We start from the raw sequence: 19,772 nt of genomic DNA, 5'->3' as shown, positions 1-19,772 counted from the left end.
TCTAAGCAGTCGTGTACCACTGACACTGTACCTCACTGCCACATTTCATACAATTTCTTAGGTTTAGTTAGGTCACCTTTTAAGACCCTCTAGATCAAAGCCATGAGCAGAGAAGCAAACACCATCACCAAAGCCAGTGTAATATCACCAATGAAAACATTAAAGAAGAAAGACTTCAGTACTTGCCGTGAGGCACACTGTCAGCTGATCTTGGTCGTAATGATTAAGATTTTAAGCCAGTACTTTCTGTCCCCATCATGCAGCCATAGGAAGCCTTCCATAAGAAGCAGAATCAAATATTTTAATCAAATGCAGATGAAACAACATTCTACAGCTATTTTACCACCAACTTTCTCTCCGTGAAGAAGCAAAGCTACCAGTCATAGCAATTAATTTCATCTGTCAATAAGATTAGTCAACTTGGTGACAAAGAATTCCTGGTATTCATAATTACTTTATTTTAAGAACAAGACATAATTAATACATACTAACAATATCAGATCTGTAAGAAAGGTCTTTGCAGTAAGCAGTTGTTGGGAAATCTCCATTCTGATATCAATAGCTCTGCACAATTATGAAAATTCTGTAACTTCCACGATCGGGCATATATCTGCTACATATCATACCATCATGCAGACTAGGTGCCATGTTCTTATCAGAGAAGAGGAAGAAAGTGAATTTGATATGTTTTTTTTTTTCACATTCTCTCTTTTCTCTGAGAATGCAAGACCTTGGAGTAACTGAGTATGTATGTGTGCACATGAATATAAGTGTAGGAGTGCACAAGCGTGCGTGTGTATGTATGTGTGCATGTGTGAGCGTGTGTGTGCATGTGCACGCGTGTTTGTAAAGGTCATTAAATGGGTCTACTTTCATTCACTGAATTTACACTTGCCCGAATCACTAAAAAGTGAGACGACTTCAATGAATCCTTATTATATCGAAGCAATGACTCTCCGATACTTTTCTCAGGGAAATGAAACATTTTGCCACCAGGATGAATTTTGCCCCTTTCCTCAGTGTAGTACGATCTTGGAGTTGGTATATTTAGTTGGGGGGTGCCTTTTTTTGTCCTGGTGTCCAAGTGGTTCCTTTCCCTAAGAAAAATGTTGGTGATTTTTTGCTTCCGTATAATGATTCATTGAAGTCTCACGTTTTAGTGGTTCGGGTAAGTGTAAATTCAATTAATGAACGTAGACCCTGTTAAACACTTAAATCAACTAAAAATAATAAACATAAACACACAAATCACTAAGAATAAAAAATGAAAATCATGTCTAATGACATATCCAGCAGGGAGATTGAATATGTTTACTACTAGTATATTTTTATTGAGTTTTACCTATTTTAATTCATTAAAGCAGTTCATGGTCAAGCTCCCTGAAGTCTATACATGTTTTTTATTTTGTATATGCATGTTAGTGGCTTTCTTCTCCAGTGGAGGGCATTCAGGAGATCTGCAACTATAAAAAGTGAGTGTGTCACTGTTTTGAGTTGCAACCTCTCAAGGGTTTAGACCTTTTAATTTCACTTGATGACATGTTGATTAAATGGTAAATAATTACTCACAGTAAATCTGAACTCCATTTATGTGATACTGCAAAGTATCTTTTTGTTTAAGGTGATAGTCTGTTTAGATCAGCAATTATTAGTGTGATCAAGGACTTTGTGGAGAACTAGTGAATATGGAGGGACGTTAGCTGATTCCTAGCTTACAGATGTCTTCAAATTTAGTTAGGCACATGTTATTAGTATTTGTCTGTATCTCAGGAAAAATGAATTTTAAGCAAAACAGGGCCTAGGACTGAATCTTGAGGGATGCCTCTAGTTAATTTTGCTTTGTGGTCAGGATACAATTTATCCTGATCTAGTGTGTTGTGTTTTACCGCAGCTTAGCAATCAACTAAACTACAAAAGAGATGGTGTTTAGCTGGGCTAAACTGTTTATGATGTCAAGAGTAAGGAATGGTATTAAATGTTTCAGCCAAGTCCAAATGAACAGTGTGGAGAGGAAGTAATCCATCCACTGCTAAGGTAATTTTTTTTCAAAGAAATTAAGATTAAGAAGGTGTGATCTATCCTTGACAAAGCAGAACCGTGAAGGGTCAAGTCTACATATCTTGTATGTTCTCTTGATCAGTTCACACACAGATATTAGTTCTCTGTGTCACCTTTAGACACCATTAAAAAGATTCAAACCCTGTGTACCCGTGAACCTCACAAGCATAAATGTACACAACACTGAGTGGCCCTGAACCTACAACCCTCCTTGACTTACAATATGTAAAGGACTTTCGGTTGAACTACTGAAACTGAGACTCAACTCGACAATAATTTGTTCCATAGCTTCACAGATAAGGCTAGTGAGATGGAAGTGCCTCTAACTACCTAAGCCAAAAGAAGGGTCACCTTTATGGAGGGGAGTCCGAATGGAGAGATGAAAAGTCAGCAAGCAAAGGAGAGGAGTACTGCTGAAATTGAATTCAGCCTCAAGTCTTGGTGAGTACCTTCGCTCGGTGGACCCTGTTTTCATAAAATCTCACCAAGGTGACGGATATACAGACTATATTTACATAGCATATATCATGGATAAAAGTAGGTAAAAAACTGAGAGATAGCTGGGTGCACAAGACCCAGGATAAAAAAGTGCCCAATCCTCAAAATACGGAAACATTCCTACAATGGGCCAGGCCCATGGGGGGGATGGCTCTCCTGTTGTAGAAGGAAGTAGCAGTCCAAAAAAAAAAAATCACAAAAACAGACATGCCAAAGAACTCATGGTGTCAGAGCCATGGCCTCAATCTCAATGCCAAAAAGTGCAGTGTCATCCCCTTTGGTAAAAACTCTGTAACCATGAACTAACACATAGGCAGCAATCTACTTAACACCAAATGTGTGATAAGAGACCTTGGAACCCAGGTGGACAGTAGTCTCGCCTTTGGTAGTCACATTGCCACAGTAGTCAGGAAGTCCTTCAACGTGGCACACCTCATCATAAAAGGGTTCTCATCCAGGAAAAAAAAGAGGTCATTGTTCCCCTCTACTCGACACTCATTAGACCCATTATAGAGTACAACGCCCCTTTTGGAATGTACCTCACAAGACATCTGCAGCAGCCGGAAAGGCCACAGAAGTACCTGACAAAGAGGATTACTGGCCTCAAACAAATGCCCTACACTGACCATCTCAAAAAACTCCAGCTTTACTCCATAGCATTACGCCTACTCCGAGGTGATCTCTGCCTAACATATAAAGCTATGTCAAACCCAGAGCTGTTGGACATGCTACACACCTAAAGAAATCCCAATCCCTCCAAGCTACACGCTCTAGGGACCTAAACCTTGCACCACAATAAACAGGACACGCTGGAGGAATAGATCCCTGTCCCAGAGACTACCTACACTCTGGAACAAGCTACCCATCTATGTCAAGCAAAGTTCTTCATTAGCACTCCAAGAAAAATCTTGATGAGTGGATGGGAAATAGGAAATACACCCCGGGGATCACTTCTGTGTCTCTGCTCGACAGTGGCACAGGAAAATAACTTTCTTGGGTGGCGTAAACCATGGAACCTTGCTGGCTAGGCTTACGTAGGCCCTTGGGCTGATAGCCTAGTACCTACCTATGAACCTATAAAGATGACAGAGTGGACTACTGAGGATAAAAAATAAATTATGTATTGTTACTATTACGCAAAAAGCCCGGAATTTCCAGACACAAGATATACAAAATGATTGAGAGACTAGGAGAGATAATATACTAGACCTGATCATCACAAACATGGGGACAAAATGCTCCACACCGGAGGTATACCCCTCACTAGTGAAATCTGACCACAAACTAATCACCCTGGATATACATATCCCACCTCCACCCCCAGCACAAAAAAAAACACAGTGAAAAACTTCTCAAAAACAGACTTCACTCTTCTTAAGACTGAGATGGTATCCTTTAAGCCCACTGGGCCAGTGGATACCACATCCCACAATGCTGAATCCTTCACAAATGCTTTCTATGGACATCTCCAAGAATGCATGGATCATGCAATCCCAAATAAATCCAAGTCCCTCTCCACCAAAGGCAAGCGTCCTGTCTGGTGGACCTCAGCCATTAACAAATTGTATAACAAAAGAAGGAAGCTACTGCACGACAGAGCAAAATCCCATAAAGGGAAGACATCTCTGATCAACACTAGCAGAAAACTACGTTCTCTCATAAAAACATCCAAGGCCAACTTTGAGAGAAAAATCCCTAAGGACACTAAAGATAACCACAAAGCCTTCTTCAGCTATGTTAGAAACCTGGGCGGAAACCCTCAGATATGCTGAGAGTTAATTCACAAGAACAAAAAATACACTGAACCCACAGATATTGCCAACATTCTGGCTGACAGGTTCAGTGCAAATTTCTCCCCTCCCTCACCCACAAAAGAAGAAATACTTATCCCAGCTGAATGTAATCTCCTTGTCATCTCAGATGTCCAGGTGAGAGCTGCCCTCAGCAAAGCTAAAAACACAGCATCAATGGGACGTGACGGTATCCCGGGTTGCGTGCTACGTGAACTCCAAGAGGAGCTAAACCCACACATAAAAATACTATTTAACCTTAGCCTTACTACAGGATATGTACCTGAACACTGGCGTACAGCAACAGTGGTCCCACTCCACAAAGGGGGTACCTCTACAGACCCTGGGAACTACCGCCCCATAAGCTTAACCAGCCTGGTCTGAAAAGCTATGGAAAGAATCATTATGGAACTCATAAACAGAGACATTGGGGACCTACAGAAACTTGATCCCACCCAGTTCGGTTTTGTAAAGGGCAGATCCTGCCTTTTGAACCTGGTTGACTTTTTCGAAACAGTCACTAGAGCCATTGATGAGGGCAAAACAGTCCATACAGCCTACCTGGACTTGGCTAAGGCCTTCGACACAATACCCCACTCAGGCATCATAGATAAGCTCAACAGCTTAAATGTAAACCCTTATGTCACTAGATGGGTTGCAAACTGGTTAAAGGTCAGAATCCATAAAGTTAAAATCGCTGGAGCAATGTCAGACTCAAAGCCAGTCACAAGTGGTGTCCCACAGGGATCTGTCCTGGGACCCCTCTTGCTCGGCATTTATTTCTCAGATGTTAAAGCAAACATGGGAGGGTTGCGGCTGACAAAGTTCGCAGATGACTGCAAACTAGGCCCCATAGTCGATACACCAGCGGACACATACATCCTACAAAAAGGCCACACAGAAACGGACAACTGGTGCCAGAGTCATGGCCTTAAACTAAATGCCAAAAAATGTATAGTCATCCCCTTTGGGAAAAACAAAGTACCCACAAATTATCACAAAAACAGCAACCCACTGAGTACGGAAAAAGTAATCCGAGACCTAGGGACCCAAGTCGACAGCGACCTCTCATTTGACACCCACGTTGCCAAAGTGGTTAGAAAGACATTCTACCTTGCACACCTTATCATGAAGGGATTCACATCCAGATCAAAGGATGTCATTGTACCCCTATACTCCTCCCTCATCAGACCCATGATTGAGTACAATGCCCCATTTGGTATGTACCTCACAGAGCATTTGCAACAGCTGGAGAGACCACAAAAGTACCTCACCAAGAGGATCAAGGGTCTCCAACATATGTCTTATTCTGCCAGACTAAAGAAATTCCAGCTCTATTCAGTAGCATACCGCCTGCTCAGAGGTGATCTGTGCCTGACGTACAAGGCCATGTCCAATCAGGAACTGATGGACATGCTCCACCTCAAAAAATCCAAATCCATCAGAACCACGAGAGCTAAAGACTTAAACCTCGGCACAAGTATGAATAGGACATGCTGGAGGGATAGATTCATAACCCAGAGGCTTCCCATGCTCTGGAACAGAATCCCAGTTCATGTTAGGCAGAGCCCCTCACTAACTCTCTTCAAGAGAAATCTTGATGAGTGAATGGGAGATCGTAAGTTTACCCCAGAGGTCACATCTGTGTCACTACTAGACAGGGGCACAGTAAACTAATTCTATTATATAAGGGGACCTTCACTGTGTCACTACTAGACAGAGGCACAGTATTCTAAATCTATTCTGTGCATTTTTGTACCATTTCATGGGGTGGCGAAAGCCGCATCACTATGGCTAGGCTTACAAATGCCCCAGGGCAGATAGCCTAGTACTAAACTATGAAACTATGAAAGAAAAATACTTCCGCAAGGAAAACTGTCAAAGCTTCAAATGAAAATTTGCATTCATTAATACAACAGATTTGTGAAAAACAGTATATACATCAAGAAACTTTGATCTGTTTGGAAAAAGAAGCATCTGAGGAAGTGCACCAATATAAACAACATAACCTAGAGATATTTGAACAATATAAGAAAGAAATATGGACATGGGAAAGAAAGAGATTTGATATGGTGCAATATTTATGCAAAGGAGAAAGCCAAATTAATCAATATTACAAAAGAAATACAGGCAAAGGCATCCAGATATGGAAAATTTTACAATAAAAAAAATATCACAAAGATGGAACACAGAAAAGAAGATTAGTAAAGTAGAAGTTAAAAAATAGAAGTTGAAGTTATGGAATGCCTACAAAGTGAAGGATTTGGTGTAGAAGGCCATCTATTACAGGTTACATCACAACATGATGGAGTGAGTCCCCAAAGTAAGGAGAAACAGGCAGATCAGGAAATATCTGAAGAGGAAATATGGACGTGGGAAAGAAAAAGAAATTTTATATGGTGTAATATTTATGGAAAAAAGAAAACAAAACTAACCAATACAAAAAAGAGCAACACCAAAGATATTTGAATAGAAATACAGACAAAGGAATCCAGACATGGAAAACTTTAAAATACAAAAAATAAGAAGACAAACAGGTAAAGTAGAAAAGGAGATTAGTAGTGGAGAAGTTAAAGAAATAGAAACTGAAGTTATGGAGTACCTGCAAAGTAAAGGATTCAGTGTAGAAAATTGAATGCAGAAAGCACCACAACAGAATAGAGCAATGGATAGTCAAATTAAGGGGAAACCAGTGGAACAGGATGCAATTGCTCAGGTGCCATATCAAGATATTTGGAGACTTCCACAGAAAATCAGTATAAACATTAACTTGAAGCTAGACAAGTAAGGAAAGGAACAGGAAACTGTGAAAACTCTGATGCAGTCAATGTTGAGGAGTGATAGGCCAGTGAGGTCCCATATGACAGAGCAACAGATGGCACAGGATGAAATTGAAGAGAAGGTGCCACAGGAAGATGCTATAGAACTTTCTATAGAATGCCTGCAGGAAATGGAAAACAAGGGATGTGCCCTCAGTTTGGAAGAAAATGAGCTAAGAGAAGAGTTGCTTGATTTAATAGACATGGATAGATATATTGAGATCACTGAGAGAAATAGACTGCAGAAGGTCAATAAAACCCCAAAAGTCAGAAGTCTGATGAAACAAATGAACACAGTAATTAGGACTGTCCATAGAGATTCATGTGATATAACAGAAGTAAACAGGATATATTACTGTGCTGTTAAATTAATAAATGATAAAGTTCTACCACAAGAACACAGGGTAGTGAGGGAAAGGAAGAGGAGAAATCGAATACCATCATGGAAGTATCGCATAAAGAAAACTATAAAGCAATTAAGACAAGAAGTGTCACTGCTAGAAGACTAAAGAAGAGGGAATAGATCAACAAAAATACTAAGAAAGATAGATGTGATTAAAGCAATGCACAGTACTAGAATAGACCAGGATCTATCATGCACTATTGCAAATAAACTAAAAATTTCAGCACAAGTAGAAAGATACACAGATAAATATAAAGGAAAACTACAAAATAAGCAATAAAAAAAATCTTTCCACGGTGGTACAGCGGTAGCACTGTTGCCTCATAGCAAGTGGTTCTCCTGTTCGATTCTCGGCTGGAGTGCCTTCTGTGTGGAATCTGTATGACCTCCCTGCGGTAGAGTGGCCTACAAAAGACATGCATGAATGGGCGTGCCTTCGCTGAAGGTTGGGGATCAGGCTGGCAACTCAGCACCATAAAAATTGACTGCCAGTCATTAGCGGACTGGAGTTCTGCTGTGGCGACCCCTAAGCGGGAAAAGCCAAAAAGAAAAACAAAAATTAATGACCCAAGAAAGTTTTATAGAGAATTGGGAAATAAGGGTAAAAGGAATTGAAAGACCGCAAAAAAAAAAAAAAAAAAGAGGAAGCAGATACATTTTGGAGAAGTATCTAGGAAGATCCTGTGGAACATAACAAAGATGCAAAATGAATAGATGTAAAAGAAAGAATAAGAAGTTTAAAGGTGCAGGATATAAAATGGGACGAAGTAACAGCCAGAGAGATTGAGACAAAGTTAAGAAAAGTGTCTAATTGGAAAACCCCAGTCCCAGATGCATTACCTAACTTTTGGTTAAAAGTATTAACATCTTTGCATGAGGATTTTAGCCATGAGCAAGAACTATTTATATGCGCACCCCGAACAGACACCGACCTGGCTAATAATAAGTAAAACAATGCTCCTTAAGAGTGAACCTGCAAGCTACCCTAAAAATTATAGACCAATAACTTGCCTTCCGACGATGTATAAACTATACATGGGAACTGATGCTGACAGAGTTAATGGTCATTTAGAAGAAAGCTCAATTATGGAAGTAGAACAAAAGGGCAATAAAAGAAAGTCATATGGAACAAAGGACCATTTGTTGTTAAACAAAGTTATAGTGGAGAACTGTAAAAAGGAGAATAACCTAAGTATGGCATGGATTGACTAGAATATAAAAAAGCACTTGATAGTATCCCCCATTCATGGATAAAAGAGTGCTTAAAAATGTCTAAGATACACCCTACACCCTACAGTGACCATGAAACAGTGGCATACCACTTTGCAATTAAGCCATGATAAAGGACAGATTTTATCCCAGGGATAAAAATTCAAAGGGGGATATTCCAGGGTGACTCTCTGCCAATGCTGTTATTCTGCCTTGCAATTAAACCATTAAGCTGTTTACTTAACTTAGGCCATGGCTACAATTTGGCTCCTAAAAAACAGCAGTGTAAAGACTTATCTTTTCTTTGTCAAGGATTTAAAACTGTACAGCTCATCAGATGAAAAACTGAAATCACAGCTGCAGGTTGTCAAAATTTTTCAGATGATATAAGAATGTCATTTGGTCTTGATAAGTGGGCAACAGCAACCTTTAAAGCAGGAAAACTGCAGCACCAGGAAAACATCAGTTTGGGACAAGAATGTGCAAGAGGGAGTGTATAAATATTTGGGAATTGATGAAGGATCAACAATAAAACCTGAACAAATGCGAATAAAACTTAGTAAGGAATACTTTAAAAAACTTGCATTAATTCTGAAAACAGCATTGACATCTAGGAACAAAATCCAGTCTATAAATCAATTTGCTCTTCTTGTCCTAACTTACAGTTTTGGAGTGATTGACTGGCCCCAAAACATTAGATAGGAAAACAAGAAAGATGTTTCATGCTCACCAAATGAATTATAAAAATCAGTGTATAACAAGATTATATATTCCCCATTCCAATGGAGGGATGGGCCTCCTTGAAATTGATTACATGTATAGATCTGCAATTGCGGGACTCCATACATATCTGCTGACCTCCCAAGACCCAAATATAGTGAAAATTGTGAAACATGAGGAGAATAAATCTAAGATGACATCTCTGCTTAATTTAGCAGAAGCATATAGTACAGTTGTGTACACCTACCATAAATGTAGATGTTCGAGTGTCTTCACTGTTGCAGTCATGACTGTAGGGTTCTCCCCTGCTGGCAGGCAGCCCTCGGTCAGCCAGAATCCCAAAGTCTGGGTCCGGTGTTGGCTGTTCAGCCATGCTCCCTGACGTCAGAGCGCCAGGAGTACAAAGCTGACAGCCGACGCCATCTTCTCCAGTTTTTCTTGCCCCAGATGTCAGGAGTCCCAAAATGAAAAAGGTCCCAAAACCTTTGCAAATACACCTCAGAAGAATGGTGAAAAGTAAAAATAAGAGGGGACAGGAGGGAGGGAAACCCACACTGCAACAGTGAAGACACTCGAACATCTACATTTATGGTAGGTGTACACAACTGTACTATGTTCATTGTGTTTCACTGTTGCAGTCATGACTGTAGGGTAGAATCCCAAAGCTGAAAGAAAGGGAGGTGGTCATAAAGAAGAAGGGGCGGCTAAAAGGCCCTGCAAGACTGCAGAGGCAAAGCCTACCCTAGACTTAGAGTAGAGAGGTAGACTGTAATGCTTAGAAAAAGTATGCACTGAACTCCCAAGTTGCAGCTTCCAAAATGTCTTTGGTAGGAACTCCCCTGAGGAAGGCCGCAGAAGTAGCAGCAGCTCTGGTGGAATGAGTCCATATACTCCCTGGGATTTGCTTTCCATGGTGTGAATAACAAAATCTGATTCCATGAGCAATCCATTTAGAAATGGTCTGTTTTGAAATGGCTTTACCTTGGGAACTTGAAGCATAAGAAACAAACAATTGTTCTGATTTTCTGATGTCCTTGGTTCTGTCCAGGTAAAAACATAGTTGTCTGTGTACATCCAAGGAATGTAAGATCCTTTCCCCTTTATTTTGAGGATGAGGAAAAAGATTGGCAAGTGGATAGTTTGATTTAAAGCCACTTTGAAAACCACCTTAGGCATGAAGGTAGGATTAGTCCTCAAAGATACCCTGTCTTGATGAAAAATAATATAAGGTTCCACAGCCATAAGAGCTTGTAACTCTGAAACTCTCCTGGCAGAGGCTAGGGCTAACAAGATTGCTGTTTTCCAAGATAAAAACTTGATGTCAGAAAAGGCAGCAGGCTCAAAAGGAGGCAAGGTTAGTTTTTCCAGAACATAGTTGAGATCCCAAGCAGGAATGGGAGGAGATCTAGGAGGTCTTAAGTTCTTAGCTCTTCTGAGAAACTGTCTCATGAGCTGGTGGGAAAAGATGAGAGGGTCTGTATTATAATGAGCAGAAATAGCAGAGGCATGTATCTTAATGGAAGAGAAAGACAGACCCTTATGTAAGAGATCTGTCAAGTAAAGTAAAATTAAGGTAATGTTAGGAAGAAGAGGATCAGAATCCTGAGCCTGCATCCAGGAACAAAATCTTTTCCATTTTCCTGCATAAGATTTTCGAGTGCTAGGACGTCTGGCTTCTAAAATGACATCCATAACCTCCTTGGGTAGGAAAGAAGAAATCAAAGGCCCTCGATTAACCAGGCCGTCAGGCTGAGAGTTCTGACATGAGAGTGTAGAACCTGACCCTGATGTTAGGACAGAAGGTTCGGAGACTGAGGTAAAACCCAAGGGGGCTCCAGACATAGGTTTTTAAGAGTAGGATACCAAAACTGCCGAGGCCAATTTGGAGCCAGCAAGATTATCATCTTGGGCTTGTCCTGTTTTATCTTCAATAAGACCCGTGGAAGAAGAGGAAGAGGCGGAAAGGCATATCCCGAGAGGTTCCTCCAACTGAATGACAGGGCATCCACTTTCCAAGCTTCTCTGTGGAAATTCCTGGTGCAAAAATTCTGTAGTTGATGATTGAGATGGGATGCAAAGAGGTCTATGTGAGGACATCCCCAGACTGCTGTTACCATCCTGAATATTTTGGTGTCCAGCATCCACTCGTGTGGATCCGAAAGGTTTCTGCTCAGACTGTCTGCCAGGAAGTTTTGTTTCCCTGGTAGAAACTGAGCTTGAAGATCCAGATTGCAAGCTAGAGCTGTGTTCCATAGATCCATGGCTAGTCTGCAAAGGGGGTAGGAATGAGATCCCCTTGCTTGTTTATGTACCACATAACTGTGGTGTTGTCTGTCCGTATTAGTAGTTGTCCTGGTTGTAAAAGACTCCTGAAGGCCAATAGAGCTTTCTGAATGGCTAACATTTCCTTCAAATTGATATGCAGGTGCTTCTGATCCTTTGTCCAAAGGCCCTGCAGACAGTTGCCCTGAAAATGGGCTCCCCAAGCATAATCCGAGGCGTCCGTGGTTAGAATCTGAGTGGCAGGAGGCAGATGGAAGGGTTTCCCTTTGTTTAGAGCACATGCCCTGGACCACCAAAGAAATTCCTTTTGAAGGCAAAGAAGGACAGAGATCAGTATGTCTAAACTGTGGCAATGCTGAGACCATACACTTTTTAGGTACCACTGTATTTTCCTCATGTGTTGTCTTGCATATGGTACGAGAAGGATGCAGGAGGCCATGTAATCCAAAGCCTGCAGGAATTTCCTTGCAGATAGCTGAGTTAAAGTTGCCAAGGTTTTGAAAGTTGAAGCCAGCTGTAATTGTTTTTCGGATGTCAGAAATGCCATCTGGGTTGTGGTGTTTAGAAGAGCACCCAGAAAAGTTATCTGTTGTGATGGTGTCAAATTGGACTTTTTTATGTTTACAGAGAATCCCAGGAACTTGAGGAGGTTCTGTACAAATTCTAGATGCTGGAGTAAGACATCCTTGCTGTCTGCCTGAATTAGACAATCATCCAGATAAGGGTAAATTTGAATTCCCTTGAGTCTGCAGCAAGCTACTACTGGAGCCAGGCATTTGGTGAAGACCCTGGGTGCAGTAGATAATCCAAAGGGCAGCGCAGAGAATTGAAAGTGCCTCAATCCGGCTATGAACCTGAGGTATTTTCTGCTTTCTGCCTGATGGGAATGTGTAAATATGCCTCCTTTAAATCCAAAGTTACCATCCATGCATTTTTGGACAGCATTGGAAGTAGCTGCTGTAGAGTAAGCATCTTGAATTTTGGAATCTCTAGAAAGGTGTTCAAGACAGACAGATCCAGAATGGGTCTCCATGAGTTTTGCTTCCTTGGGACTAGAAAGAGCCTTGAATAAAACCCTTTTCCCCTCTCTGAAAGAGTAACCAGTTCTATGGCATTCATAGCCAAAAGAGCTTCCACCTGGTTTAAGGCCTCCGTCCATTGATGTTTTGGAAGGTCTGACCATCCGCTTGGCCTTGGCAAGGTATGAAAATGGAATTTGTAACCTCTTAAAACCACATCCAAAACCCATTTGTCTTGGGTTATTTGAGTCCAATTTTGAAAAAAAAGAGAGAGTTTTCCTCCGAGAGGGGCTTCCAGGGAAGAAATTCATGTAGCCCCACAGAGGGAGTCATTGAGTTTGTTTCCTTTGAGATTGTGATCTGTCCTCTCCTCCCCTAGGGGTGGAAGCAGTCCACTGTCTTGGTCTATAAGCAGCTTGTGATTGAGGCCTCCCTCTGGAACATCTATATCTACCCCTTTGAGGCCTGTCTGAAGTGGGAAAGGACCAATTTTTTGAAGGCCAATTCCTGCTAAATCTAGGAGGCTGTACTTGTAAGAAATCTTTAACTGTTTGCACTGATTTCGCCTTATCCTCCATCTTTTTAATCACCTCTTCAGCTTCCAAACAAAACATTAGGCTGAACAGGAGCATCCAATAATTTTGCCTTTACCTGTTCAGGTAAATTTTGTTCCTTTAGCCATGCATGCCTCCTAATGACTGTGCCAGAGGCCGCAGCCCTACAAGAAGCATCCAAGGTATCAAATCAACAGTGTAAACCATGCTTCCCAACCTGTTCAGTGGCATGCAATAAATCATGTAATTCCTTATCCTCTGCACAGGCAGAAATGGAAGTAATCTTTTGTTTTAAGACAGACAATAGAAATTGCTGGTATTTAAACATATGAAACTGACAGTTTAAAGCCCTAATGGACAAAGTAGCAGAAGTGTACACTTTTTTGCCCCATCTTTCTAAGGATCGAGAATCCTTTTCAGTAGGAGTAGGATTTTTGGCAGAAGCGGCCTTAGCTCCCTTAGGACCCTGGGAAATGGTTTCAGGGTCAGCAGAAGGGTTCTTGTATAAAAACTGATGGGAATCAGGAACCCTGTAATATCTATCAGGTTTCACAGGAGCAGGAGGAAAAGAGTCAGGGGTTAAATTAGCCTCCGAAAAGGCAACATCCACAATATCCAAAACAGGAGGGATAGCCAGGGGTCTATGCTGGAGAAGAAGAAGAAATTCCCTCAGCCTTTTCTTGGATTCAGAATACTCCTGTCCTTCCCAGTGGAAATGTTCCCTTATTTCATGCAAAGTTTCCCCAAAAGAGAAATCCTCAGGGGGAGAAGCTGAAGGAATGGATTCTTCAGCATCAGAATCCTCATAAGGAGGGAAAGAATATTCCTGATCAGAAGAAGAAACTGAGGAAACAGAAGCCTGATCAGAGGAATCATAATAAACATCCTGCCTTGGCCTTTTGTCTGGAGGGGGATGAGAACCCCTAATCATAGTAATCAAATCCTCAGCCATCTTGAGTAACTGCTTCTGTGACTTGGGAGCCGGTTCAGAACAAACCTATGTAGAAGTCTTTGATTTTGAAGGAGTCTTTGCCTTTGTCTTTGGTTTTGCCTTTATTAGTAGCCGAGTAGGCTTGAAAACCCCTTCAGAAGCCGGTACCTGCACAGAGGCTCCGGACCCATCCGAAGGAGCATTGTCCGAAGGTCCTGCAACAGAAATATTTAAAGGCCTGGTTGGCTCCTCATGAGAGTCCGTTTCGGCCATCGGTTCTGAAATGGCCGACGACAGGGGCTGCAAAAGCGCCTCACTGACGACAGCCAAACCTGAAGCTGGCTCCGCTTGTGCGATATCATCAGATTTGGACCTCGGAGGCCTGTCTTTATCCTTGCGACGTTTATGAACTTCGGTAGCCGGGACTATATCCGACGACATTTTGTAGTTAAAGCACCTACCGAAGTAATGAAAAGCAAAATCGTACCTTCGCTTAATTGTACGTTGATTGAATCTAGCACAAAACCGACAACTAGCTACGTCATGGTCAGGGCCCAAGCAAGGAATACAGTAAGAATGAAAATCCTTATGAGGTATTTGCTTCCCACATGAAATACAATTATTAACTTTTTCTGACATCGGAGTGGAGCAAGAAAAAAGTTTCCCCAATGGGGTACTTAGCTTTGAGTGGAGAAGAAAGTCTTCGGACTGAAGTATATCAGTAAAATTCGTCAGGAGTCCGCCGACCAGCAAATGTGAACTGCTATCACCGCACGGCAAGAAAGACTGGAGAAGATGGCGTCGGCTGTCAGCTTTGTACTCCTGGCGCTCTGACGTCAGGGAGCATGGCTGAACAGCCGACGCCGGACCCAGACTTTGGGATTCTGGCCGACCGAGGGCTGCCTGCCGGCAGGGGAGAACCCTACAGTCATGACTGCAACAGTGAAACACGATGAACATCAGTTTCAAGCAGGAATGGAAATCAAACCAGAAGTAGATAAAAATCAGGCAGCAACTGAATGAAAACAAAAGAAAGGATATAAGTTAAAAGACCAGATGACAAGGCAAGAAATGTGCAAAAAGCATAAATATAGTTGCAGGTATAGAAAACTTCTGGAAGAACCTCATGTTGGTCAGGAGCGTACACAACAATGCTTAAGGAGAGGCAAATTCAAACCAAGAAATGACAGGTTAATATTGGCAGCCCAAGATAGTGGGCTACGTATATGCTGGTTTACAAAGTCCATTGAACATGTGGGAGAAACAGACAAATGTAGGTTTTGTAAAACCGAATTGGAAACAGTCGCACACCTCATTGCTGGTTGTGACATACTAATGGCAGAAAGACTGTATACTGAAAGGCATAATAATGTGGAAGACTGCTGCACCAGGGAATGTGCAAACATTATGGTATTGAAGTGGCTGAAAAACACTGGATACATGAGCCACAAAGCATCATAGAAAATGAAGTTTATGTCACATAGGATCACCCATTACTAACAGTTCAAAAGATAGATGCTAGAAAACTGGATATAGTGGTCCAAGAAAAGAAGACAAAAGTGACATTGATCACTGAAATTGCTACACCCAGAGACTACAGTGAGGCAGAGAGGCACAAAGTCATAAAATATCAGGATCTGCAGGCAGAAATGAGATCAATATGGAAGAAAGATACCCAGACAATTCCAATAGTAGTTGGAGCAACGGGTCTTATAAAAAAAGGAATCTACAGTTGTATTTAGATATGTTACCAATCCATGTAACCCTGTATGAATTGCAGGAGTCATCATTACTGGGCACACTGCAACTGCTGCGAAGAGCACTTTTGGCTGACATCAAAGATTGAAACAATACTAATTTCATGAACTTTAATCGTACTTTGACTTAGAAATGGGGTCCATTCCAGCCATAGTATTAACAACCCAAAAGATTTGAAAAAATTAAAAAAGTGGGGAATGACTACAGCATTTCTCTATTCAGGTACGCACCCCGTGGAAAGACGGACAGAAGACTGCTAGGAGACGTTTAGCTAGGCGATGCTTTAAGCATACTAGTAAATAGCCATGTATATTTTCTGGCCCCATGGAGGTGTTATTCTTTCTTTTGGAGTGTTAGTTGAGACTTGTTAAATACTGAATACAGGCAGTTTGGCCTGAGATGGTGAGATGGCCTGAGGGTACAGTAGGTGGACTGAAATTAAAGCTAAACTTGTCAGCCAAGCTGTTAGCTACAGCTTCTGGGTCAGTGCTGGCAGTGCCAGAGCATGGTAAGGTATTACTGGGGGAGTTTATCTGCACAGTTAAAAAAGGCCTTATGTTTGCCATTAGTGCTGGTGGCTATCTTGTGCTCGTACTACATGGCCTTGGTGCTTCTCATATTATTATTTAGCTCCTTTACTCATTTGATTAATTTTTGTTTTATAAGCCAGAAATGGGCAAGATTTACATAAGGCTAGGAGCTTACATTCGTTGCTATATAACTTGCTGATTCTATTATCCGACCAGACTGGACATGCTGTATTTACTATTTTTCTTATGATGGAAGGGGACAGTTTTCTATATATAGTGAGAACATTTCTGGGATGTCAATCGTCACTGATTCAGTGCGACTTCACAATTTATTTTTTTCAAGAATGTTGATAAATCAAAAAAAGGTTGGTTTTGCTGAAGTCCCTGATTGCAGGTGAATTACTGGGACTAGGGAAGTTGCTCTTGAAACAAAACATGATGGCTAAATGGTCTGATTTGACTATGAAAGAGAATAATGCGGGGACTTAGAAAAGGGCAGGGGAAGTTAGCTATGACAAGGTCTAGGCAATTTGAGCCTGTAGTAAAGAGAGTAACTGCTTAGTATGGAGGTCCGGATGTAATGATGTGAAGAAAGGCCTGGGAGTAATAACTGCTGGAAATCCAGGTTGATCAATAAATATTTGGGTAATTAAAGTCTCTTAATAAAAAGGTGTTCAGTATGACTTGCAGTTGGGTGAGCCTGAAGAGGTATTCCATAGATTGCACCAGGAACAAACCTACAAAAAATACTTTCTTTTCTGAGCTATTACTTCAGGTCTTTTATTGTTGGTTTACACTTCTTACAACTTTGTTTCTTCTATTGCATGAAGGAAAAAACTCTTTCCTACATAAGATATTTCATATTCAAAATATCAGTATTTCCTTAGCATGGAACAGTGTGTTCATTTCTTATTGCATACTCAGAAATACTTATGTTTGTTCCCAGGAAGGTGCAAGGTATGACTAAAGCCACCAAAGTGATAGCAACCACCACATCTGCTCAATAACACGGCTTTGCCTGTTTTTCTCCAGGGTGTCTGATGGGAGTCCAACAAGTAATTACAGTAAACACTCTTTCAGACCTTCCCTATATATACACATATATGCCATGTTTGCATGTATACACATGCATGCGCACACACATTTATATTCTAGTTATAACAGTTGTCTGAATCTTTTTCTGAATCTGGGAAATCACAAATGACTGAGCAGTGCAGTGACAGACAACTGAAAAAAAAAATCAGCATTTCTGAATTTCTGGCTTTTGTTCAGCCTGATAAGAAACTGTTATTTTTACACTTACGTGTGTTAACAACTTTAATAGCATCACAAACATTTCATACTCCTCTTTATCAGCCCCCAATCCTTTTGCCAAAATATAGTAATACATTAATTACTCAGGAGAATAGGGCTTCACACTTGTGTGCACACTGGTATAAAATTATATATGCCACAGGCAGAAAACTTTATTTCATAACCTGTATTAGAGATTTAATTTTGAGTTCAGCTTGATCTAATAACGGGTTGCCAAGGGAAGACAGCCTTGCAGAAAAAGAATGAAAAAGAAAGCGTTACAATACGGGTTTATTAATAAAAACACTTGAAAATAATCAGAAACAACCAGGTTTTACATCTAATTCTATTTTTCAAACGTTTATTTTTGATGCTAGATGCACTCATTTTTTCCAGCATTAATAATGGAAATATATAAAGATGGCTCATACCTATCAATTTTGCTCTGTAATAGATCCAAGAATTCAGTGCAGTACACAATGTTATCTGGCAAGCCTACATTAAAGGCATGATCTCTTGCCATATGATTGAACAGAACAGACCTAGAAAAAATATTTCAGACAAAAATGCATTAATCTTAAGAAGTACAGTGTAACATTCTTTGCATGTTATCACAAACAGCAGTGCTTTTTTCTTGAAATACCTTACTAATATAATGGAATAGGAGTATCTGTTAGTCCAAATGCAAGCTACTATTGTTGGACTTACCGGAGCAGTAACAGTGTCAGTCGTTTCATATACAGCCTCAGGCTCCCCTCCAAATAGGACTAGTATAATGATAAAATAGATGGAATGGAATGGTAAATCCTGCATTTGGGAGTAAGACAAGAGAGACACCTTCTTTGTTTCATAATTGCTTTTCACTGGATGATGCAAAAGCTAAAACTGAGGATATTTCTGGCCAGCATGGGATGGGAGTACATTGCTTACCTACACATACAGAAAGACAAGCAGTGTTCCACATCATCAACTGTTATTGTCCTGTAAGGCCTTGGCTTTGTGTGTGTTGTAAGGGCTTTGTCTGCTACTAACACAGCCCTTCCTCTGTCCTTCGGGGTAACCAGAGGATGTCATGAATCATTCCCAACCTGTCTACAGATGCAGGCAACAGCTGCTGACAGCAGTGCTATGGTGCAGGTTCCATGGGCAAAACCACTCTCTTGGCAACCTATGTTGTAATATTATATATAACCAAATCTTGCATGAAATCTATCATATATTTACTTGTTAACAGGGTAGCAGTGCTTGTCCAAATTCCCCTTTCAGGCATAATCCAGGCCAATGAGCAGTAAAAGACAGGATATACAATGCTTTTTAAAACATACCAGCAATGTGATCATTTACATCAGACATACTGAAGCAAAAATTAAATAAACAAGTTTACACTAATACGTGACAGCTCTTCCACAGTGAGTATATTGTTAATTTCTGTGTATCCTTACCTTACTTTTGCTATAGTTTACACTTTGTGCTCGGTCTCTTCATTATTTCACTCTTCTTCTTTCCTCCTTACTCTAATCATCCCTTCTTACTGTCCACTGAACTATGTACTCTACCATTACCACTGTTATTGATTCATTGATATATTCATACAAGATCTTACCATACTCTTTCTGATAGGTGCCTGGGATCTTTTATATCCAGCTGAGCAACCACCAACCTAGGCAGATAAACCTTGGTTTAATGTCTTAACCAAATGGTGGCATCCCCCATTACGCTGCACTGCTGTGTCAGTAATCCATCTACTTGGTGTGGGAATAGAACCCACAGCCTTCTGTACCAAAGACTTGTGTGATGCACCACAAACACTGCATTCGATTTAAGTCAAACTTACTGTATCAGTAGATGCTCTGATAGATCACTGTTGCAGCACTCTAAGCAATATGTGTTTTACACCACTAGAATCG

At 40.8% G+C, this 19,772-nt stretch overlaps 1 protein-coding gene across 3 annotated transcripts in view; it reads right to left on the bottom strand.

Moving 5' to 3' along the window:
• The window catches only part of ZNF277 (zinc finger protein 277), a 708,300-nt gene that overhangs the window by 311,010 nt on the left and 377,518 nt on the right, over positions 1-19,772 (bottom strand). For all 3 annotated transcript variants that reach the window (XM_044088678.1, XM_044088676.1, XM_044088677.1), the window contains one exon: positions 18,297-18,407. In XM_044088678.1, coding sequence (XP_043944613.1) covers positions 18,297-18,407 — 111 coding nt within the window. The remainder of the gene's footprint in view (positions 1-18,296; positions 18,408-19,772) is intronic.

The sequence above is a fragment of the Protopterus annectens genome, chromosome 11.part0 (genome assembly GCF_019279795.1).
Source record: "Protopterus annectens isolate FY-2018-M chromosome 11.part0, PAN1.0, whole genome shotgun sequence".
Classification (NCBI taxonomy): Eukaryota; Metazoa; Chordata; order Ceratodontiformes; family Protopteridae; genus Protopterus; species Protopterus annectens.
Note: the sequence above shows the minus strand (reverse complement) of the source record. Positions and strands in the feature narration are given on the sequence as shown.